The following is a 24,921-nucleotide window of genomic DNA, read 5'->3' as shown; positions in this document are numbered from 1 at the left end:
ATGCAGTCTATTTTAAATAACTTGCAGGAGCAGTAATATACAAGGATGGAAAAAAGAAAGCAGTACAGCAGGCTAGGAACACTCCCAAAGGCACACTTTTGGCATGGCAGAGAGGCTGAATTTAACAACAAATCAATGCACTATAAACAGGGGGGGGGGGGAAGAAAGCCCTAAAAACAAACAACACCCCACCCCCCCAAACACAGACACCTAAACTATCCAAATAAAGGAGAGAAATGCACAACAGTCCTCAACAAATAAGATCCATCTGGTGATTCAAACAGCTTTTGTGGGTTGTTGTGTATATTTTTTTAATGTATATGAATGAAATGTAAAATGTGTAAACATGAAAAACAGAGCAAGAAAGTGAGACAAGGTCTCGGGGCCTCTTTGCATCCTTGCAGATAATATATTAAAGAGAATTTCTGCTCCACTGTAATGAGATTAGCGATATTTACTGCGCTCCTCTAATATTTATAAGGTGTAATACGGCACAGAAAGCCCTTTCCCAAACTGGGTTTCGGAGCAGTTTGCTGTTGGAGATGGGGGAGAGCTCTTGGAACTGCTTGGCTGTGCTTTTTGGGGTGTTTGACACAAGAGAGAGCTGTGCAACTCCTACCTCCCTCCCCCATCACAGTCAGCATCAGGGAGCAGGGCGGAGGAGAAGCACCCCCCAAAGCAAACAACCCCACCTCCAAAAATAAAGGGAAGATGACAAAACAGGACACGGCAGGGCAGCAGTCCTTCCTGCCCCCTCCTCAAGATGTGATGCTGTATCCCGGGCAGCAAATACAAATATCACAGAGTATTAAGAATCAAAACATCAGACTCATCAACTTTCTACTCTCACACCCATTACACTAAAAGGACAATCCTGCCATGCTGGAACATGAATCCCACACACACACACACACTCATGCAAGCTGCCAGGCGTAGCATACACAGTGCAAAGCAGCGACCTACCGAAAACATGAAGAGCATTCGCTTCAGATCAGTGCAAGAGGACCGGTTATTTTTTACAACAGCTCTTAGAATCTATGACTGCTCAAGGCTTTAATCTAGGGGGGGGGGGGAAGAAAGAAGGGAAAAGACAAAAAGACAAAGAACCGATGGATCTTAGAAATAAGACCTGACTCGAGTGCAGCCTCTCCTCCAGAGCCTCATAAGGGTCACTATGAATTAATTTCAAGGTGATGTATGGTGAAAACTGTTAAATTGTAATGGTGGGAATCAACACAAACACAGTACAACACCGTGTCAAAGCACGCTTCACATCTTCCCCCAACCACACAGAACTCCATCTTCCCATTGAATTGCCCTCACACCTGCCTGCCCATAACCAGCAGCTGCCCAGTTCCAGCTTTGCTTTGTATGATTACATTAAAGTGAAACATCAGCAGCCAGGGGTCTCCTCACTGTGCAGAGGCACCCCAGCAGCCTTTCACTCCAGCTAACACACATTCACATCCTGCTTGGATAACGGCTGAAGCCACCCGGCACTAACCCAGCCACTAGCAGGGGAGGTTTGTGATGAAGGGAAGGATGAGCAGGGCTTGTTTGCCAGTAATCCCAATCAGCATCGGGAGCCCACAGACTTCTCCTTAATTGGCACAGGTGGAAGAGTCCGAAGAGCTCAGTTTTCCATGATCCCATAGGGGTGGTTGTGGGGATGGAGGAGGCTCTGGGATCAGCACCAGGGCATGACCACAGCTCTCCTGCTTTCCTCCTGCACCCAAAGGCTGCTGTGGGACCCTTAATTGACAACCTCCTCATTAACCAATCAACTTCAGCAGCTCCAACCTGCGATCAGGGGAAGGCAATAGCCAAGACCTTCAGCTACGTGCTCCTTCATCTGCGTTTGCCTTCATCTGTGTTTTCCCTCATTATGTTTTATGTAAGAAGGAAGCCATATTCCCCTCTCAGGGTTCGTTTTGCTAAATTAGCTCTTCCAGTCCCCTCCTAAAAAAGATCCTCGTTCTCCTACTCAGCGCATAGTCCTCCTCTGTACTCGCCCCAGCTGAGCTTCTATTCTGCCTCTATATGCAGCAGACCAGAACCGTACATTGCATTCGAGATGAGATCTCACACCAGAGGCTTATATAATCCCATCGTACTTGTATAGCTACACTAGAAATACCTTGCTTTACATAGCTCGATGTTTTGTATCATATACTAGCTGATTAAAGCGTGATTAAAACCCTCCAACACTTCACTCACTAATGAGCACCCACTTTATAGCACGTTCCTTGGTGGTTGTTTTTTTTTTTATTAGCCCTCAAATAAACGACTTTTCACACCAACTGTTAAAGTTGATTTTCTCTCGCAGCCCTCAAGGTCACCCAGCTCCTCCTGTAAGACACTTCAATGCTTATAAGCGCCGATACCTGCCACCTCAAACCCAACGAGAGGGATGTGCAGCCGTTCCCCAGGAGAATGAGCCGCCCCAGGTGTGCAACTTCGGCTCATAAAGCTGCAGAGCCAGCAGCTACACACCAACCCCGTAAACCTTCCTAGTGTCTACGGGCCCGAGACTCGGAAACAGCTTCAGGGGATGTTTGTGCATTACCACAAACAGCTCTCGGTCCCCTCAAAGTGGAAAGGAGGAGCAGAAGTAAAAGACTGGTTAGCAGAGTGGAAAGATAGATGATCACGGCTAACCCACCATTTGTCAATCCGGGGCTGTGCTGAAGACGGTGATTTCCTCGTCAACGCTTCATAAGCAAGGTCAGAGGGAACAGATAGTTGGATAAAAAATTCAAGGCATCAGCAGAAGGACCCAGCCACGATCCTCAGATTCTGAAAGAGAAGAAGGGGTTGTTTGTGCAATTAATGGGCCCAGGATAACAACCTCCGCGTCCACCAGTAGATGTGGCATTTACAGCTCCTAAGCATCGAGACTTGAGAAGATAAATAGGAAATCAGGGCACTGCATGAACACACGAGGAAACAGTGCAAAATAAATACATGCCAGTTTTTTGCTACCAGAGACCCACTGCAGCACTGCCTGGATGCTCGGAGCTGTGCAGCAAATGCCAAGCTGTGAGCTGCAGCCAGGGAACACATAATTAATGTGATTAGGAGCACACAGAGCTAGCATGCTCTGCTGACTGAAAAGCCCAGTAGCATAATTACTGTTTTCTGTACTAGCTCTATGTCTGAACAAATCTCAAAGCCTGGTTAGTTTTAGACTGCTGTGTAAACGTCAATAAAAATCCCAGAAGTGCCAGCTCATCAGCATTCTCAGGCACAGAAATGGTGAAAATATCACTGCATTTCCATGCCGTTAACATCAGGCAAAGAAGTCTCCTTTCTTCGGTCTAACCTTAGAGTTAGCAATAAGGTAACATCTCCCCCAAGTGAATGCTTATTATGAAAGCTAATTAATTGCTTTCCAGTAATGAGAAGTCTTTGGTGTTCAAAGAAAGCAAAATTCACTACGCAGGAATTAAACAGTGTTTATTCAAAGTTCCCCCCCCCCATTGAAAGACCTGCTTCTGATTAACATCGTTACAAATAAAACCTAACAAACTGAACATACATACAGAACACATATAGGAAGGAAACGCGTGCTGAAATCAGTCAAAAACCTATAGTATTAATTGAAGTGAAAACTAAAGCAATGCTTTGTAGTTGCCTAGATTTCCCTGGGGGATGGAGAGTCAATGCTTATCTGCCTTCCTCAGAAGAGACAATTTTGATTAATATCAGACCCATCTGACTCAGTCTATTAAACCCTGAAGGAAGGATATTCTTCAGATATAAAAGATATGTCTTTGATTAATAATTCTACCATATTGCCATTCCAAGCATTAACTGCATGGCACCTGTGGAAAGAAAAAGCCTTTGAATTCAACAGAAAATAACTAACTCGTGCTAATAGACCCGCTCTCCTTCGTCCAGATCTGAAGGCTGCACGACACTCTCCCTCCCATCCTCCGCAGAACAAGTCCAAGTGCCAAGGTTGTCACTATTTTCTCGCAAAGACGACACAATGGTTATGTAATTCAGGTTTATGTATAGCAAGAAAGCAAAGTTACTTCAGATTTTCTGAATGCTTTGTCTAAAGATACTGACAATCTGTCTAGAGGATCCTCTATAGTGCTGTCATAGTTTAATAGACCACAAGAGTCTACAGCATCATGGCCATTGGGTGCACTCTTAAGCTACCGGGGGCAGATCTTCAGAGAAATGCATTAAATCACTCAGCCCACTACACTGGGCTACAGTGCACGGTGTAACTAATGCCAAATTGTCATATGTAGAGCAGGGAAAAAAGTCAGTGTAACATCCTCTGAGTATTTCCTGGAAGTCTGTAGCTTTGATCAAGCAGCACGAGCCTTCTCATCCTAGCTGAGCATTTCTCCTGATGCTCGCAATCAACCTCTTGCTGTATTCTCTGTAGTTTACAGGTTTGACGTCCAGTGCTGTAGCCTTAATACGAGATTCATCCTGTGAAAGGAAAGAAAGAAAAATGGCATGCAGAAAGAATACTCAGTGCCCGAGGCATTTGGTTCTAACCTCTCTGCCCTGGTAACTCACTGTTCGTGGTACCAGGATTAGCTGGGAGAGCAGACAACTCCCAGAACAGCTACACTGCCTTTCATTTGGAACCAGCCATGCTGGAGGAACCAGAGAGGAAATGACTTTAAAGGCAGAGGATCCTCCTCTGGTGCCCAGGATTGACAGTGGTTGCTGTAAGTCACTTGAAACTTCACCCCACAAAGACGAGAGGAGGAAGCCATCTCTTACAGCAGCGTTGTGGAGGATACTTACATTGTACGTCTCCAGTTTTACTCTGATCTTGAACTCATACGTGTTGAAATTTGCATTTTGAAAGACTTCTTCAAACGCCTGCTCGTTCTGCAAGGAGGACAAAGAACAGATACCAGCTGCACACACTCAAGCTTCTGGTAGTGCCATGACCCTTCACAACAGCTTATCTTTTGCTAGCGTTCACAAAATATAGGAACTAACTAACTCATTCATGCACACAGACCTGAAATTACCCCCCAGTTTAAATGCCAACATCACAGCTCAAAGCTTTTGAAAGTGCAGTTCAAGGTGGAAAAAACTTGTTAGAGATCTAAACAAAATAAGGCAGAATTGCAGCGAGCCTGCAGCCAAACAGAGCTAACTAATTCCCTGTTAGTTGTCTTATCAGTCGTTCAATTTCTCTGCTTATCCATCCTTCATATCTTGACTGACCCACTTAAACAATGATCTACAGAAGAGTGGATGCATGTTTTGAGCATCTTTTATAGCCATTAGAAGGCCATGTCACTTTTACAACATAAGCTACTTCTAATTACCATATGAGCACTAAACATAATCATCATTTATTGCAGACAATTTGTCAAAACAATAGAAAAGAATCAGATGAGCTGAATATTGGAAAGTTTGTTCTTGTAAAAACGTCTTAAAATCTTTGCTGATGTTCCACAAAAACGCTGCAGCCCCACTGAGATGCAGACGTGTCATTATTCATACATTCATCCACCCAACACACTCGATCAGTGCATCCAGGAGAAGGTGGAGCATCCCCTTCGCTCTCATTCCAAGTGTTAAAGCTGCTGGTTTGAACGTGGCGCAGTGCTATTTTACACCACATTGTGATTCTTCTAAGGTTCAGAAAGTGCAACAAATGAAAGCAAACAGAAGTAGCAAGCTGCAGACTGCAAAAATTTTGGCACATCCTTCCTGAATATTGAAAACCCTTTCCTGAGACCATCAGGATTAGAGGATAAGGAAGGACATTTTATCAAGGATTTGGCTTCTGTTTCTACCTCTGCCACAAGTTATACCAACCATTAGTGAGCGGAAAATGCTGCTAGCATCCCAGTCACTGCTACCCCACGTTACTTTTTAGACAAACAAGTGTGGTAGAGAAGGAGATGAAAGACTTGGCACGCACATGCTTCACACAGTCCCTGGCTGTACGTGGACTCAATACACACTATAAGCAGCGGAAAGATTTCCACTGACTTCACAGGGCACTGGATGAGGTCTTCAGAGAAAAACCACTAAGATGAGCTTACTGAAAACACACCAAGTACCATATTTAAAGCTCGTAAAAGTGTCAAATCAAAAACAATTTCTCCCGGAACACAAAGCATTCCTGCTCAAGGGCTCGTTCCATATTATGCTCCATTTTCTATCCCCGGCTGTTTCCATTAGGCAGCTCTTCAAAAGACATTACATGTTTGTATGGTTGCATAGGATCTGCTGTCTCTCCTCCACTCTCTTTGGCATTAAAAGTGACTAAGAAATTTTGTTTGAACTCTAGCAGAGATTAAGCATGACTGAACTAAGACAATATTGACAAGATAATAATGTCTGAAAATGGAAATTCAGAAGTGCAGGCACACCTAATTAGAATGCCCTAGGAATACATCGTCCTACAGAACAGAGGTGTCCAGCCTGCAGGATGGCACAAAAAACTTGTAGCATACAGACCACAAGCTTTGCATCACTCACCATACAGAGTATAAGTGTGGGGTTATGGGAAAACTAGTCCTGCTTTACAGAAATGGCTCAGGACCACCAGGATTACAACCTCCTGGGATCGCAGAGCCAAGCAATGGGCTAACCACCAACTGGAACAGCCATACTACAGGCTCAGCATGGGAGCGCAGCAGCATTCATAGACAATACAAATTGTCTATGTCACTTAATGCATTTTCCACAGTATTAAGAAATATAAAACAAAGCCCACCAGATACTGTGTAGTCGTCAACTAAAAGCAAGAGGAGATTATTTTGGTGGGAAGAAAAGAAAACATGGCAGAGAAGCACAGAGACAGAGCGAAGAAAATACTGTCTGTTAGCATTTAATGGCTTACAGCCATGTTCAAAACCATTCTAATCTGCCAAAGAAAGATTACTTAAGCATCTCTGCAAATGACCTATTTTAAAAGTCATGGTTTTTGTACTGCCCTCAAAGTTTCTGGTAATACGTGGTGCAAAAAGTGCCTTCAGAAATGGCCTGACACACAAGTCCAAAAAGCTTCCTGCCTACTTACAAAGATACATACAAAGTGTTCCGGAGCTTTTTGGTTTTGTAAACAATTTTTTGGAACGCATGAGGGACAGCACTGCTCGCATTCATGCCTCAGTTTTGTGCAGATCTTTCCAATCTAGGTACAATAAAACAGCCTGTCCTTTCTACCGCAGTCAGTGTGTTACAGCTGTCAGCCCTCTAAAGCCTGTGGTTCTATGGACAGGAAGGCAGCTGTCCCTCAAGGTCCAGGTGACAGGGACAGGCTGATCTTCAGTCTAACAGCCAAAAGAGCTCAGAGGTAGACAGACTGATTGTGGGAGCAAACGATGGGGGAAACCAGGCAAATCTCTGTTCTCCAGGCAGATGGCCTGTGGAAAATAATCCTGAGAAGAGTAAACAAGTCCCTGCCAAGAACTTCAGAATAGAGAGAAGTGATGATTTGTGAACTCGTAAAAGATTCTGAAGTCCAACATCTGGAGAAAGCCTTTGGCCACTGGACCTCTGAACTGGCCTATCAGCCCAGACCATGAGCAACATCAACTTCTTCTCAGATAAATCCCTCTTCTAGCCAGAAAATCCCTTTCTTTCACATGAGCCTTTTGTATTTGTTTTAATAATGCTACTGATTTCTACTACAGCAACATAAACACAACCCAATGCCCCTGCACTGGGTTACAAGTACAGCAGGTATGCATACAGGGATGAGACCATGCTCCCAGCTGCATCAGCACTGGTTCTCCACAAGCAAACTGCATCTTGCCCAAGCTGTGCTCTGTTGATGTTGTCAACATCACAGGAATAGTTCCTTACCGGGAGGATCTCCGAGGTCTGTTCAGCAGCAAAGTATGTAAAACACAGACCCACTTCTCAGCATTTACTACAAATGTAATAAGGTAACAGACTGACCTTTTCCTTCAGCTCTCCCAGGAAAGTAGCGCTTTGCCCAAGAATGAATTCTGCTGACTCCTGGAAACAAGTCACCCACTGGTAATCTAGAGAGTCTGCAATGGTCACCTAAAAAAAAACAACAACAAAAAACCCATGAACAAGTAATTCCATCCAGTTGCACTGTCTTCTATGAGCAACAGATAAAAGTAGTATTTATTTCACAGCTCAAGAACCCTGTGCACTTCCCATCACTGAGGGTGGAAGACACTTATTATTTTGCTTTTTAAAAGAGCTCAACAGAACGTCAGAATCATTTAAAGCACGTTAATATTGTCAGCATGTTGTGTCACAAGAAGAGGCCAACAAGATCACTGCGATAAACACCGATAGATATTCAGCTCCTTTTCCTCTATCAGTGATGAGCTATGAGTATGAACAGGTAGCCCAGAACAGTAACAGCCAAGGGTGACACCAGCAAGATTGAGACCTGCATTTATTTAGAACTCGGGCATAAATACATGTGATGCTACGTTATGAGACAACTATCAAAATGTTCAAGGACAAGACAGAGCAATAAACAGATCAAGCACCAGACTCATCTGTGTGAGGCTGCTTTGACAATTAGGAATGCAAAAAATAGGAGACAAACTGTTCCGAAGGCCTTGATTGTAACCTCAGTATCCCTTTTATATTCTAGGAGAGCAACTCTGCTACATTAAGTAGTTTGTGTATTCCTAGAAGTTATCTGCTAGAAATTATTCAGAAGCAGTTTGTGTTTTAGTGAGACTGCAGGGATAGTTCTCTCTGCATGCCCACCTGGCACAGCATTTCTAAGAAGCAGATACAACTCAAATGTGCAGTGTAAAAACAGAAGAAGGTTCAACGCTTATGGGGTAAGCAGGCATCACAATAATAATCCTCACTGCCTTTCGAAGCAGGCTCCATTAAAGCCTGAGACAGAACAATACCTACAAAAGAAAATGTACTAAATATAGGTAGCAGCTGTAAAAGTGCAATTACTGCTCTCCAGAAATGCCATTTTACTTCAGTTTATCTTCACTACTGAAGAGGCGTAGGCCATCTGTACTCTGCACTGCATAGTACACTTGGAAACCAGAATCAACTGAGCTAGCATCAACTTTTTGGCAAAGAGAAAAGCTTTTAATTGGAGAGCTAGGAAAACAAACTGCTTATCAGCTCAATGAAACATTCCTCACCCAGGTACAGACACGAGTCACCTCAATACTCTCTAACCCACAGGCACCTCTGGCAAACACAGCAGCCTAATGCCCTGTTCCCTCCAAAGACTTCTATCTGCACTGCCCAGGGAGAGCAGGGAGAAGCCCTGCCTGCCCTCATCAGCTCACTTACCAGCAGCATCATGCGGTACTTGAAGTTGGGGAATTCACGATCGCACTTCTCGCAACGATACAGTCCATTCTGTTGGTCTATCACTTTCTTATTGCAATCCTGAGAGGGACAGGCCTGGTACATGCAGTTCTCTTTCCGCAGATGTACTATTGTGCCCACACAGCTAAAATAATCCGCCTAGGAGAGTGAGTGTGCAACATTAGCCTCAAAATACTCAGTGTTTTCCAATTCTGAATTAACTACAAAGCAAGGCATCCATACTTGGATATTTAGGATTAGAAAGCTTAACAGCTATGGATTATTGGAAAACTGTAAATCAACCCCTGTCGCAATCATTTCCAGGCTTCCATTATGTTAAATAAAGCCCCTAGAGCAAGATTATTCTGTGTTTCCATTGCAGGGAACTCCGATTGCTAGGTTTTCTTCAGATAAAGCACATTTGTTTCTCCATTGTGTCTGTTCAAATCTCTACTTTTTCACAGGATTAAGATCCTGCACTTTCCTCTGCTTCTTTTAGGAGTCAGTACAAAAACCAGAAAGCCTACTGTGTAGTATTACAGATAAGTGTTTGATTAAACTATAGCCCACAGAACAAAATACCCACTCACCACACTAAAATCATCACCCTAATGGTTTAAGACCACAGTCAAGTCTTTCAGCAGATGAACAGGGGTTAAGAACCACATGCAAGAAAGGCACTGGTAATTCAGCTATTTCCTGTGGAAGTTCTTTATCTAGATCAAAGTTTGTCTCTATCCTGAATGGCTTAGTGCTAACATTTTGGAAAAAAAAACAATTATATGCTTTCAAAAATGGACTGGAACAAGTCAAGAAGCATTTTAAGCCTAAGAAGGCTACCAGGCTAGAAAACTACAGACCTGGGTCTAGATTTTCTATTGAGCAAGCCTGCCTTGAAAACCCTTCCTCAAAATGCCCTACAACACTTTGTGCTATTTATATTAGTATCTTTGGGGTGGTCTATTTGGCACTATTTATCCAAGACTTAGAAACCTCTTGTACACTTAGGATCGTGTTGCAACATCAGCAAGGGACTTGGATTCAGTGCTTCGGTTTGTTTGGTTTTTCTTGTTTACAGAATAAGCACACAGCCCAACAACTGGACTCTCCCAATAAGCAGAACACCAAGGTTTTCTTCCCACCCCCTCAAACACACAAGGCTTGCAGTCAGCTGCCATGCCTTACCTTATCTCCTTGTCCCAACCTCTCTGATTTGGCTTCAAACAAAGTTTTCCAGTTGGTAGCCACCCCTGACGCTGACCCACCTCTCACATCAGAGATGGAGGCACATTCCAGAAGCTGTCCCTCAGAGTCAAACCTGGAACCACAAAGATGCATTGCTATTTTGGGATGGCAGTCCACCTTATCATAAGCTTACATTTAGTTTCATGTACTTAATACACGAAGGATTTTTTGTTTTTCTTTCCTTAAAATCAATGATTGCAAAGGAAACAATTACAGTAATTTGTGTATACTGCAAACAAAAATAGCATTTCAGAATAAGTTAATACTCTGACTTAATTAGCATAGTATTTTATAAACCCACAAAAGGAAGGCAGCTTTGTTCTATATAACTGCAATTTGTTTGCCAGCTAGTGGTCAAACCACGCACTGCATGCTTCTTAAAGGCAGTCAGATAACAAGATTTAAGGGCATCAAGATATTTCCATAATTAAAATTAAATTACACGCTACCATTATCATTGCAGCAGCTTCAAAAGGAAAAGCAAATAGCATTGAACAAATTATGCCTCCTGTGTTAAAATAAGAAAGCACTCCTTTTCTGAAAAAGGTTGTACTATTATCCCATTCAGCGTCTTTTGTGATTTGAGAAACACCAACAGAACTCAAAAACGGAATGTAATTAAAATGTGACAGCAATAGCTAAGACCCACAATCAATTTCATCTCCAACAACCCTCTGAAGTATTGAAGCAGCTCTGCTCAATCTGAATAATGGAGAACGCCGACAAATATTTCATGCACGTTTAAAGGATTTGGGTAGAATGTGAGCCCAGGATTCACAATAAGTGACGCAGTAGGGACTTCACCCCATTAGCACACGCACCAAATCTCACTGCCTTAGTAGCTATAGCAGATAATTTAGCAACTACCTACGCTAGAAGCAGCAAAGAAGCACTAAGAAGTCACTTGGTTTTCCTGATAAAAATAAAAGTGTCATTTTGTTAATTGAAAATATCTGTTAAGGGATAGGCACTAAGAAGCCAACATAGTTCTCGCAGTTCATATTAACAGAGGATGCAACAAAACTCTGTCCTCTCTGTTAATCAGAAAATAGAGTTGGTCAAAAACCAGATTTCTTGCAGTCTTCCAAGACTTTGGATCAGCATGAGCTACACTCCTATTTTATTTCTTCCAGCATCTGTCATGGAATTACAGGTTTTCAGAGTGAACAGGGCTTCCAAGGAAGAGAAGTTTCTATAAGCCTGGAAACCACAGCCTATGCTCCCTTTCTTCAGTGCTCTATAGACTGCTCAAATGTAAATAAATAGAATAAAACAAATACTCCACAGCAGGAGAAATGAGTCAACACAAGCACACAGTTATACCATCCTCGGAGCTTGAAAGCCTCTGGGCTATCAGGGTTGACAACCACTGTACTCGATGACAGAACAGACAGGCTTCTACCACCAAAATCAGAGACTCGGGCTCCTTTGATGGCTATCACGGGTTGTCTGGAACCATCAAACTTCTCAGCCTGCATGTGTGGAAAACAAACAAAAACAACAAACAAAAACCAAACAACAGAAAGCATTAGTAAGCATGCTACAGTATACTTGCAGTCATAGTTCACAGATCATGGCAAAAGACCAAACCCAAGTCAGACCATCTTACTACAGTTGGGAGGTATGGTTTTAGACAGCAGCACTGGGAGTTTAGGAAATGCAGCCAACAGCTTTATAATCCTAACACCCCATTTCTTGAGGAAGTGGAGAATCCCTCTATCAGTGCAGAAGCTGTGCACCACCAGTTTAGAGAAAAGGGTCTGATCATCTCCATCAGGAGTTTTAAACAAGGATTTTAGATTGGGAGATGGGCTATGGGAATAAAGGTTTCTCCAAACGGGTTATTTGGTCAAATTAATCTCTATGGAACATCAAATTACTCAATTGGCTTGACTGAGACAATCGTGTCTCTTCACCTGCAGCTTAAGCATATGTATGCTGACCAAACACTTTCCTCAGCTTTCCGTTTTCTGTTTTTAATCTCATAAAGCTGCTTTAATGCTGTTCAGTTTCTATCAGTTTGTTATCCAACTGAAGTCTGACACTAACAAATAATCTCTCAGCACTAGAGAGGTTATGAAAGGTATAGATTTCCTGGACACCACACCACTTAACAAGCAAGGAAAGGATCATGTGCTTATGGACCACAAATGAGCTGGAGTTAGCAAAAGCACTTGCTGTATCCATGAGATACAAAAAGAACACACACCTTGACAGATAAGGCAATGAGTTATTGGGGAGATATGGACTCTAATGCTAGGTGTGCCAGCCGCAAGCCATAAGTCACTTCCCCTCAATGCTTATGTTACTTTTACTCTACAACAAAGCAAACATTTAACTTTCTAAATTACAGACCCCTGATCCAAGAGTTACACAAGATGTTCATAACTAGCAAGCTCTTCAATAACAAGCTGGTTCGACCTCATAACTTCATGATACTGAACCTTAGTTTACTTCATTTATATCAGCAGATGGTTAACAATGTTCAGCCACCTACAGCATCAGAGCACTTGATCATTTAGCCACGAGGCACCACTGCCAGGCTGGCAGGATGACTCCCATTTTATAGACCAGAACATAAATCCCTAAGTATCTACACCTTGGAAAACAAAGCAGTTTGTTATCAAGATAAAGGAGCAGTTCACAGTAACTACACAAACTTTCTATTCCCAAAGCTCTGACATTTTAAACTCTTAGTCTGAGATACAGCCTTTCAAACCCCTAGTTTAGCAGCAGTTTATTCAGATAACAAGTATCCTACCCTAAGAATAAAGCTCCTCACAAACAAGACATCTGTAGCCATCGGGCTTTTCCATGATCAAACCACAACTCATACCCTTTTCTAAACCAGAAACCTGTTATCTACAGTCTTTGTGCCTGAGACGTCATGTCTGCAGTTGTTCAGAACACATTAGTCAGATCATGTCAGCAGTCTGTCAGAAAAAGGTTATGAACATCACACCTGAATGAAACCAGACAGTCTTTCACCTTCTCTCTACCCCTGATCCTCCAACACCTAGGACTCTGTCTCAGTACTCTGCCCATCTTAGATGACAAGAGCGTGTATTTCTTCACCCTACACAAAGAAACCTTTGCTTAAGAACAGGTAAGAGAGCACATACCTCATTTCCCCATAGCGTAGCTGTCACCAGTTTCCCTGATGTATCCATCAGATGCACATTCCTCTTCGATACCTCCCTATTGCTAGCTTTCACTACAATTTTAGTGACATCTTCATAGCTCTTACAAATTCCAATTACATCTGCAAAAGAGTTACAATGTAGTTAGAGCTGCTCAAGGGTCACAGTTGGGGAATACAACACCACAAGAGAAGAAATCATTCCTAGTGTCAGATTTTTACCTTGTAATATCCCAGCTCCCTATTCAAATCAAATCTGATATGGAAATTAAGTGTATTATGGCAGAAATGCTCCACTACAGAATTCTTCAGTGCTTTAATTTTGTTGACGAATTCATTAAGATATTCATGAATGCAAGCCTCGCCACATGAAAGAGATCAAGGCATCACAATCTCTTATTCCATCACATGCTGCCAAAGGACTTCAGCCCCGATTCTTGCTGTGCTTAAACATACCCTTGCTGGTTAAGCAGAAGGCTCTCAGGCACAGGGCTCCAAAATGACTAACACGAAGAAGCACACCTTGCTGCAGCCCCCTAGACCAGAAGCTGCAACTTGTTCAAGTTTTGGAGGTTGAACTAAATGACCTTCAGAGGTCGCTCCCAAACCAAACCATGCTGTACTTCTTGTGAAGCTGGCACGTTTTGGCAGCAAGAGCAGATGCAATGCCCTTTGCGCTCCCTAATAAAAAGCTGTTTTGAACATCATAGGTCTACCTTTAAAATTCCTAGCTGAATGCTTCTGAATCACATGCATCTTTGTGCCTGTGAAACCTGAGCTCCCTCGCCCCCACCCAAGCCTCTGATTTTTCCGGAGGACTCTGCCCAACAAATTACAGAAAAACAAACCTCCAATACTTCACAAAGCAAGCCAAAACAGTCATGCAATTTGGACTTGGATGCAATGCAGTATGCCAAAAATCACTACCGAGATAATTAGATAGTGAAAGCAAGCAAGACCATGGAAGGTATGAAACACACACGTGATGAGCAAGGACACTTTTCTTCCAGCCCTTTTCCATGGAAAACAATGATCGTAAGACAATAAACAAGTAGCGTTTACTGTCTTTAGCTTGAAGCACAATTTTGCAGAGAAATCAGTATAAACTGTTAGCAGAACAGGATAAAGATACTTTAACCGTAAAATTGCCCAAGGCATTTTTAACAGCAACCACCACAGGCTAAGTCAGCCCAAAAGATCGCCTTCTATTGCTCGCTGCCTCCCCACTATTCACAATACTAAGTTTCAAAGTCTTACAGCATGTCATTTCCCTACTCAGACTGACCGACAATTGAGTCTTTCGGTGTGTTCTCCAAGTCAGAGATGGATACAAAATCAAACTGAACAGATGGAAGATGCTGGGCATCATCACAGGGCACAACCGAAGTCTCATTAGTGAATGTAATCTCATAATCATTCTTAACAGCTGTATATTGCTTGTTAGCAGTCTTCAAATTGCCTTTGGTAAAATAATATACCTAGAGGAGAAAGAAATGAAACAGTGGATATTATCAGAAGTCAGACAGAGGAAATAGATTGTGATCACCTTTAAAAATCCTTGCTATGCTAAAGTGCCTCTTTTCTAGCTCATGTCAAACCATGATAGCACAACACCACCATACCTTGTTGAGTTCAATCAGAGGAAAGAACTTGTCTGCTTGATCATTGAATGCAGTAGCTCTAATCTCGCCCTGCAGGAAAATAGGAGAGGCAGTCAGAACTGAAATTCAGCATAAGTAAATAAATTATATTAAGAAATCCTTAACTGTGTTAAGTAGCATCAGTTCTACAGACAGCGTGGGCTGCCAGGCTATCTCCAGACACCTGAGAAACAGACAGTGCTCTCCTTCCATTTACAGTTAAAGCTAGAATGACATGTTCCACACCTGACCATCAATTCTCAGATTCAAGTCTCATTAGCATCCCTAGAGCTCCAGAATTACTATCACACAGACAGCACTGAACAAGTACTGTTGAAACTAGCATTAATTGACGTTACAGGAAAGAAAAGTTTGAATAGATCACCTAACTCCACAAGTTAACACACAGTATCTCGAGCTAAGTCCTGCTCATAAACAATGCCAAGTCCTTAAGTAATAATTAATAACAACTATAAATCCCCTAATTTTTTTTTGTTGTTTTTACATTTGACTACTAAAAGTATGCGGAGAAAACAAATGGCTGATGACAACATGTTACATTATTAACCTCACATTTTATACTAAATATAATCTTGCAGAATCTTGTTTGTTTTCACGACAGAAGGCGGTAATTTGATAAGAGGTTTGACAAACGGCAAGTTTAGTTGGATTAACCAGATACCATTCCCCAAACAAAGCGCAGATGAAATCTCCGAGTATTACAATAATTTATAGCCTGATTTCCTCATGAAAATGAAAGCTTATAACTTGGAGGCGACGCTCCTTTCACTCCTTGTTTTGTACCGTGTATCTAAGTAAGGATGAGAGCTCATTCCCAATCGAAAGGAAATGATGACAAACAAAGTATGAGGTTGTCTGTTTCCCTAAACAACCGTATTTTGAAGCTGCAAAAATTGAGTCACACGCTATAGACTTTGATGAAAAATAATCAGTAACGCCATACATTTAAGACTTCATTCTGGATCAGGGCTGGATCACTGATGTTCGAGTTAATGAATACAGAATATGAACTTCAGTCATAATAATAAAAAAAACACATTTTCTATAACACACTTTATTTCTTCTATTCTGCCTTTATGAAGGGCTCATCAGCGTCTGGCATACGTTATCTTTTTCCCAACATAGAACACTTACACTCTCATCTACCAGCTCTATAGAGAAGAGCTTCCCTTCACCGCGGGAGTTGCTCCACGTGCGGATCTGCCCTTTTTGGGTAACACGAGCACAAATGGTCCACCTGAAATTGTGCAAGAAATAAGAGCTGTTCAATGTCCTCTTTTATTTATATATGTTTGGTGTTTGTCTTTTTTTTTTTTTTTCCTATTTTATTTTTAGAAGAGATTGAATTTACCTTAGGAACTGAAATGACACTATTTAAAAAGCCACAATTTTTCCACTGCACCTCAGCAATTCTACCTGCCTTTCTGCTGCTATTTTAATGTCCTCGACCATTAAAGGCAGCAAGTTATATAGAAAGCAACAACAAAGCCAACCATAAAACATCCAGTAGGACACAGCAGCCAACAATCTTTTTGCAGAGCAGCATGCCTCAAATCTTTCACTCTTCTAGGGTAGATTTCTCATACAACAGCTTGCCTGTTCTGAAAATCTATGCTAGAACTCAAGAGCCCAATTATACGATTTGCATTTAAACTTAGGTAATCAAATCAGTTTGCATAACTTAAAAAAAAAACTGTCATTCACAACGTAATTACATCCTCAAGCTTTTCAACAAAACAGTAGCCAAAGTGAATAGCTTACCTGAGATGTTTTGCCATTACCTCACCAAAAAAGAAAATGACTTCAGGAAAAAAAGGTGAGTCAAACAGCTTCTCAACTAAAATATTAAAAAGCTATCAAGCTCAGCAGGGTAACTACACCAAAAATCTCAGACTTTCAGAGTGTTGATGAAACAAAGACCAAAACCCGAGCAGCTGTTTCTGTAGGTTTTATGGCTTTGTTGCCCTGTTTCTCTGTACCTCTCCTCTACGTTAACAGATAAAAACCAAACGTAATAAATAATGATTTATGAGATTCATGCATCTCTGTACATACGATAAAGCCAGAAATACCTGGCAAACCATTACAACTCACTTAGATTGGTATGGATTCAAGCTGGCAATGGGCACTACTTTGGACTGTGTTCCCCCTGGTGTCTTCACTGAGCTGGGAGCGCTGGCTTTACTAAACTGGTTTGAAGGAGCGTGGTACTTCGGAGCAGCAGAACCTTCCAAAAAGAGAAAATAAAATAAACACAACAAAGCACACAGCCTTTCAGCCATGCAGACAAAATGCAGGTTAAGATCAACTCACTCAGTGTGCTACAATAGAAAAGTTTGTTGAATCACTCCTATTCTTGGTCACATCAATTTATTAGGCTGCAAGCAAGACTCACTTAGACCTTAAAAGCACATACAGTGATGGTGGAGATGTGGTCAGAGTCAGTCTAGGTGGCAAACAACCACTTGGCAGCTAATTCTCTTAAATGTGGCACACTCTGGATCTACACTTGGACAAACAAGTAAGGAATGGCACCCCGCAACCAAAGCTCCTCCTGATGTAAGGCAATACTACTCTAAACAGAATCTTGTTAATGTATAAATGTAGAGGCTTTTTCCTTCCTGTCCTTAAAGCTGATGATAACTTGCTTTCTGATGGAACAGCAAGTGTCAAAATTTTGCAGTTTCAAAATACCAAAATAATTCTTAAACACCACAGAGAAAGCAGCACCAAGGGTTGGACTTTGATAACCTCATGGCTTTAAATATAAGCCTACAGGTTGCTTGCCTTTTTCAGCATCTTGCTATTTAAAATCTTGATCAAAACGCAGCCTGCACCACATAAGCTGTTTGGCCTCAATAGCTCAGCACTGACAACACAACTTTTGGCCTGCTACAAATTGTAGCTGACTCGGGTGCCCACAGAGTGCAAGAATTGCATCAGAGAAGATGTTCAGTTCATGCTGCTTTGTCAGAGCTGCTTCCTATTTGTTTTACTTGGATAAGGGGGAGGAAGATGAGGTAGATTTTATTTTTAAGATTCAAATGACAGTAGCCTCTCTTGAGACAACTCATCTCTTCAAGCTACAGGTTTGTCTGATGTAGTTTCTTCTGCAACATTATTATGGAAAGGGGGGTTTTGTTTGTTTTTTAATGTTTCGTTGTGCACAAATAGAAAGCAGAAATCTCACCCAGGATTATTCATACCTGCTACTGACAAACTGCCATTCTGTTGCTGTGGTTTGTTGGGTGCTGTGTTGGCTGTTGGAGCTGAAGAACGTTGCTGTCCCTGCCCTGGTAATCAAATTGAAAGAGACCATTTAGGAGAGTAGGGAGCAGAGTAATTAAAAAATACCCTTCAGCCTTTTTCAGGAAATTAGGTTTGCATGAAAACAGGATTTTGAACACGCTAAAAGTCAGGTGTTACAGGGCACAGCAGCAGTAAGCTATCTGTTAAACAATATTAACACAGAGGACTTTCAGTCAGATCTCTTTCCCCAAGCAACTGCTTTCTACTTAAGGAGAACTCAGCACTGACAGTTATTTAAAAGGACAGCACTGAAGTAACCCTGACAACTTCTCAGTTTTTATAGGCTTCTATTGCTCTGACAGGTAGTTTCTGCTACTATCTAACAGCAAGCCCTTAAAAACAAAAAAAACCCATAGAGTGATCTCCTTGAAATTCAGAAAAGACCAAAAAACCACTGAGTAAAGTCAAACCTGCAGTTATAGAAAACACTTGTTACATTTTATTTCCAAAATATGAAGAAATGATGGGGGGTGGTGTGGGGGTTCTTGGGATACAACAGCATACTGCATACGGAGCATGCCACAGTGAGTACATCTTGTGTATTTTTTAGGCTACAGGGCTTTTACTTGGATTGTATCTGTTAATAAATCACAAGTACAGTGTGACATACATAGAAAAACATTACACTGCAAAACAATCCATAGGTTGAAAACTGAGTTAACTTACAGAAACAACTATTTTTCCAACATATTTTGCTTCCAGATCATTAAATACCCAACACCTTTTGTCTCTTAGGACACAGCTAACACTTCAGCCACCAATCTGAAGGACATCCTAGGCCAGGGCAGGCAAAGCCCCCCTGATCTGGGGGTGCAGAAAGTGGAAAAGAAGTGAGTTCGAACCCATAAGCATCACAAGGAACAAAGCAGAGAATCCCAGATCAGAATGGCAAGAAAGAATAGCACAGAAGGACACTACTGCTCTGAAGAAACACAGACTGATACTGCTTACTCCACACAGGTAGCCCTCTGGTTACTTTTAATCCAGACCAAGGTACTGGCACAAAACCACCCTGCTCCTGTCATTGCAGCAGTGACAGGAGTCTGCCTAGCAACAGCATGACGTCAAACAGCAACGTGCACTTACTGCAGAATCCACTAGATGGAGAAGCCAGAGTTCCCCCTCCTTCAGCTGCCTCACTTACTCAGAGGACTGAGTCAGTGCTCAGCCCCAAATTCATTGCAAGAGGAAGAGGACAACACTTAAGAGAAAATATGCCTGGACAGGGAAAGAAGTTGCAAGAACAGCAATGTGCATGAGAAGGAAACCCAATACCTTGTCACGTTCCTGCTGTATGTATTGGCTTAATAGAACCCAAGACTTTTGGCTACACAGCCCAGTCTAATGAAGTAGACGTAGCCCCAACAGTGTTATGGAGAGGCCCTGCTATGTCTCTGTCCCAGGGCTGAGCTGCAGCACAAACGGAGGAAGAAGGAGGAGATGCACTTTGAAAGAACACACACCAAAAAGCAATGGTGGAAAGAGCAGGAAGAAAAGCAAATGTATAAGTATACAAGCATTTCCACACTGAAAGATTAATGACAGAAATTAAACATAAGTAGCAAGTAATTGTTACAGTAAGAATGAAGTCCAACATCAGAGCAATTTCAATGAGATTAATGACAGTAATAACATTACCATGTAGCTTTGTACAAAGAACTAAACTGCTCAATCTTAATTTTCAATACTATAATGAAAAGCTGCCTGAGAAGTTTTTATGGTATGTATCAAGAAGATTGCATCTCCAGCTTCCTTGTTAGGCAGATTAACCACCTACTGCTCAACGGCAAAGTGGCCAAAAGCAATCTCCTTACTGCCTGAGTCCTTCTGGGGTAGGAAAGACTTGAGATCAGTATTTAAAGTAAGACTTCTGTAACTGAAACATTATTTGATGTTAAAACCAAATGAACCCTAACACCACCACTGTGTGAATTCTGTATGATTGTGTTGGTGTTAAAGTGAAATATATCGTGCAGCCAATTTGGCACCTCTTAACCATCTATATTTGAGGCCTTCATTGTTGAGTACTCTTGTATGTCAAAGTGAAGAACAGAACTTGAACCAAAATAACTTCAATTTTACCAGAATTTATACTCTTTAAGGAAGCATTTTTGGCTCAGTTCTATAAGACAGAAGATACTCTGTTGTTTCTAAGCAACAATATGACAAGAACGCCATAGTTCACAAGAAACGTGCTCCTGTATCGCACAGGCAAGTGATACAAGAGAAAGACAATACAGTCTGCTCAATAGGTGCTCCAAAAATCTTGGTCTCTACAGCAACTGTGAGATTAAGCCATAAAATCTCAGATGTCAACACATTTTTTAAACAGCAATTAGCTAAGTAACTACCAGAGGAACAAAGGATTCTTTAGGCTCATTTAACAAATGCATCTCTAATTCCCCAGGAAAAAAGGAAAGTTGATGAAGAAAGATGTCTTGGCAACAAAGTCTAATTTCTACTTCAGTTAGTAAAGTAGATCTTAAACCAGAATTGCAGTTATGTACCACCATTTGTCCAAAATATCTTACAGAAATTGCTGTCACTACTGTGTGGTTCCTTAACAGTAAAAGCAAATTGATTCATTTCCACCAAGAGAAAGACAAGCAAAAAAAATTCCATGAAAAAAAAAAAGCTATTTGCTGTTGAATTTCAGCCATTATCTGTACGTGTGCCAACAGTGGAGAAGCTCAAATATTTTCTTTAAGCATTTTATTATCCTCTCTCTTGTCTGGAAAAATAAAAAACTCCAAGAAGGGAACGTAGATCTGAACACCTCAGGGGAAAAAAAAATACATTATCTTGGAAAAAAAGAACAAAAAACATTTGCCTGAGAACTCATTTAGCACATGAAAAAGAAGAACGCAGTTATTCACACCACGTCAAACTAATAATTCACAACAGGTCAGCCCAAGGGCCATCCAGAACATCAACATTTTTCAGACGGCAGGAACAGGTGCTCAGGACAGCCTGCATGCTGGCCATGTTTCCATAACCATAAGTCACCTATCTACTTTGGGCAATTTCAGTTTCAGTGCTTCCATTCATGCTGAGGATGCATTGTTACATTTAATGGCCTTTAATGGGTTATTATTATTTTTTTGGCACGTAATTGCTGTTTGAACCTGTGCCAGTTTTTGGCACCTACCTCACGTAGCAACATGTTCTATAATTTAGCTGTGTGCTGTCTGAGAGGTGCAGTACAGCCTTTGTTTTAGAGCTGTTGGCTGATCATATGAGAACTAAAAGAGTATCAGATGGATTTAGAAAAGAAAGATTCATCATTCTTTACTCATCCCCTCTGTGCCATCTTACAGTTTTATAGATCATTATTACATCTTCCTCCCGACATTTTCTTTCCAGATAGAAGAAATCCTACCTTCCTTGGTTACTCACTATCAAGAGATACAGAACAGCTTTCACACACTCACTGGATTTCAACATAAAGACCGCTAACACATAATACAAACCTGTCAATGCTAACACAAAGCACAGACACTTCTCAATACCCCTCAGAGATGGAAGCTTCAGCCAAGATGCTGAGCTTATGAAAATATGAACAAACCCTACTTTGTGTCACACAGACAGTAAGGATTTTCAAGATGAGGACATTTCTGTTCCAAGCATAAGGGAGTCGCACATGCTTGACTGCTTCTTTTTATATGAGAAGAAAGAAACAGATAGCTGAAAGAGTGTGATAACAGGCAGCCTGCTCACAAGAGGTTTTTGTTTATAGAGGATACTCACCTTCGTTGTACGGCACTGGATTGCCAACAGTCCCACCAACCATATCAGCAGTTTTCAGAACATCTAAATCCATCAGTATAACCACTCTCCTACAAACACAAAATAGACAGTAATAAAGACACGCTCCCTCTGTAAGTCTATCAGGCTCCGAGAATCCTTCTCGTGCAGATATGAGAACCAGCCACTAGGGGCTGATTCTTTGTACAAGGGAACGTGGAAAACAAAAGCTCTCCACTATCAACTTAACCTTCTCATGTTGTACAAGTAGACTTGAAAAAGTATCACATTTCACCAAGGACACTGACAGCAGGCTGAACAGGCACACAGAAATGCCTTGAAACAATAGTGTTTTAAAAGCATTAAAACCATGCCAAATTTCTTAAGAGAATCCACTCTGCCTCAAAAAGAAGTTGTATTTCCTACACAAAAACATGGAATGAAAACAGATGCAGAAGTTCAGATCGTGTTCTCCCACACAAACATCATTTTTGGACAATCACTTCTCTCAGATCACTTCTTGCTTTACCTACCTCACTTCTCTCAAAGTCCCACAAAAGATCAAAGATTTCACATCAGGCAACCTTCCCTGCTTCTCTTCCACAGCAGGTACTTTAAAGTGAATAGAAACGAAGCAGTACAATTTGGAGTATTCCACCTGGAGGCCTTCAATTACTCAGTGACTTTCTGCAATTGCTTACACTGTGTGCTTTCCTTCCTTCACTTATTATTTCCAGAAATGCCTAATCAAAAAGATTTGGCCTTCACTTAGTCCCACAGGACAGAGCATCCACTAGCACAGCTGCCTTTGTGTAGAACCATACTCAAAGAAGTGCATGTACCTTCCATCTTTCAAGCTGTTGACAATGAATCTGTTAACCTGGCAAATACTGTGTGCTGATAAGCGTTCTTCTTCCACAAGGGGGTTCAGCTGTGTCGCCAGCATGAATGCTACAGGGACAGAAGAACATTAAAGACATGAACACATGTTCGTAGTAAAGTGGCTGCCACAGCTGGCCTCCTTCCCAGTCCACAAGCATCACATTAGATCTACAACTGGCTCAGTTAATTAGCACATAGAAAACAGTGTAACAGCTAATCAGTTGCAACCCTGAACATAAATTATGTTGTATTCATTCCCCAAACTTTTAAGAGTGCAATAACCCATCTAATCAGTGTTCGTATATACTGAAAGTGTGGGAGCTAAATGGATGGGACCAGGCTCTGTAGCGGTGTGCAGCAACAGGACAAGGGACAACAGGCAAAAACTGGAAAGGAACACAGGAAGTTCCATTAAAACACACAAAAGAACTTTACTGTGAGGGTGCCAGAGCAATGGAACAGGGATGCCCAGGGAGCTGGTGCAGTCTTCTCATTTGGAGATATTCAAGACCCACTTGGACATCTTCCTGTTCAAGCTATTGTCAGGAAACTGCTTTAGGAAGTGGGTTGGACTTGGTGATCTCCAATCTCTGTGATTCACAGAATGGTTTGGACTGGATGGGACCTTTAACCATCCAGTTCCAACACCCGTGCTACAGTCAGGGACACCTTCCACTAAACCAGGTTGCTCACAGCCCCGTCCAGCCTGGCTTGGAACACCTCTAGGGAGCGGGCATCCACAGCCTCCCTGGGCAACCAGTGTCTCACCACCTTCACAGTAGAGAATTTCTTTCTAATATCTAGTCTAAACGATACGGTTTTATGACCATATACTACTGTCAGAAGAAGACTGAGTTAGATGACTTTAAAAATCAGCATTACAAAACCACACATAGAATGGCCTGAGCGTTACAACGCAGCTGCACACTTGAGGCAGAGCCTGTGCTCCCCATACACAGCCCACTCTCCTTCTGTACTGGTTTGATTGCTACGGACCCTGAACGCTATACTGAAGTTGCAGCCCCGTTGGCAACACCACACTTACAAACACCTCATACTCACAGGAGAGCGTGTTCACCCCATCGCTCATCAGCACCCGGTACCGCGGAGGCCCATTTCCTGTGGCAATAGCCCGTGTGTTCTGTGGGAAAACACCAAGTTGTCACTTCTGGTTATTTCCTTAAGTTCTTCAAAACCACACAACGATGCCTTTAGCAACCCCAGTACTCACAATGACTTGCAGCACGGGCTTGCTGATGTTCTCTCCCTGCATTATGGCCTAGAAAAGAGAGGAAGAGCCTGAAGACGGTGCTGAGACCAAACTCTGAGGTGAAAAGGCCCAACGGGCAGCACTGGGCCTCTTCCCGCTCCCTTCCCTCCCCCCGGCCCTCCTCCACAAGCCCAGACGTGACGCAGTCCTCACGTTCCCCCTTCAACCTTCACTCCTAGACCCATCCCAGCTCCCGGCTCCCCATAGTCCCTCACCGCGATGGCTCCTTCGCTCAGCCGCACGCTCATGGTTCAGCTCTGCTCTCTTCTCCTCCCCGCGTTCCTCCGCTGCTGCCGCCAAATCCTCCCGCCGCCCCGAGCCGCGCTCCTCCTTCCGGCGCGTCTCTACCATCGCGCCGCGCGCGCGCTCAAAGTCACGCTCCTATTGGCTGTCCGAAG

The 24,921-nt window shown here is 42.2% G+C and overlaps 1 protein-coding gene across 1 annotated transcript; it reads right to left on the bottom strand.

Annotated features, from left to right (window-relative positions):
- Window positions 1-3,436: 3,436 nt before the first annotated feature.
- Window positions 3,437-24,884, bottom strand: RPA1 (replication protein A1). The gene is made up of 17 exons (XM_072353380.1): window positions 24,739-24,884; window positions 24,485-24,532; window positions 24,316-24,394; window positions 23,214-23,322; window positions 22,375-22,463; window positions 18,525-18,611; window positions 17,413-17,545; window positions 16,453-16,555; window positions 15,280-15,348; window positions 14,943-15,135; window positions 13,641-13,780; window positions 11,842-11,990; window positions 10,459-10,591; window positions 9,256-9,432; window positions 7,903-8,010; window positions 4,774-4,860; window positions 3,437-4,449 (listed from the first exon to the last, which is right to left on the bottom strand). The coding sequence occupies exons 1-17, from the start codon at window positions 24,769-24,771 to the stop codon at window positions 4,342-4,344; spliced, it is 1,845 nt and encodes a 614-aa protein (XP_072209481.1). The 5' UTR covers window positions 24,772-24,884; the 3' UTR covers window positions 3,437-4,341.
- Between the last annotated feature and the right edge of the window lie 37 nt (window positions 24,885-24,921).

The sequence above is a fragment of the Excalfactoria chinensis genome, chromosome 19, assembly GCF_039878825.1.
Source record: "Excalfactoria chinensis isolate bCotChi1 chromosome 19, bCotChi1.hap2, whole genome shotgun sequence".
Taxonomy (NCBI): Eukaryota; Metazoa; Chordata; class Aves; order Galliformes; family Phasianidae; genus Excalfactoria; species Excalfactoria chinensis.
This window is presented reverse-complemented; position numbering and strand designations above follow the sequence as displayed.

Coding starts and splice junctions, on each gene's coding strand:
- RPA1 (XM_072353380.1), bottom strand. CDS start 24,771: ATGAGCGTGCGGCTGAGCGAAGGAGCCATCGCG. Junction 24,533..24,738: donor TGAGCGAAGGAGCCATCGCG/GTGAGGGACTAT, acceptor TCTCTTTTCTAG/GCCATAATGCAGGGAGAGAA. Junction 16,556..17,412: donor TTGAATCCATACCAATCTAA/GTGAGTTGTAAT, acceptor GCACAATTTCAG/GTGGACCATTTGTGCTCGTG.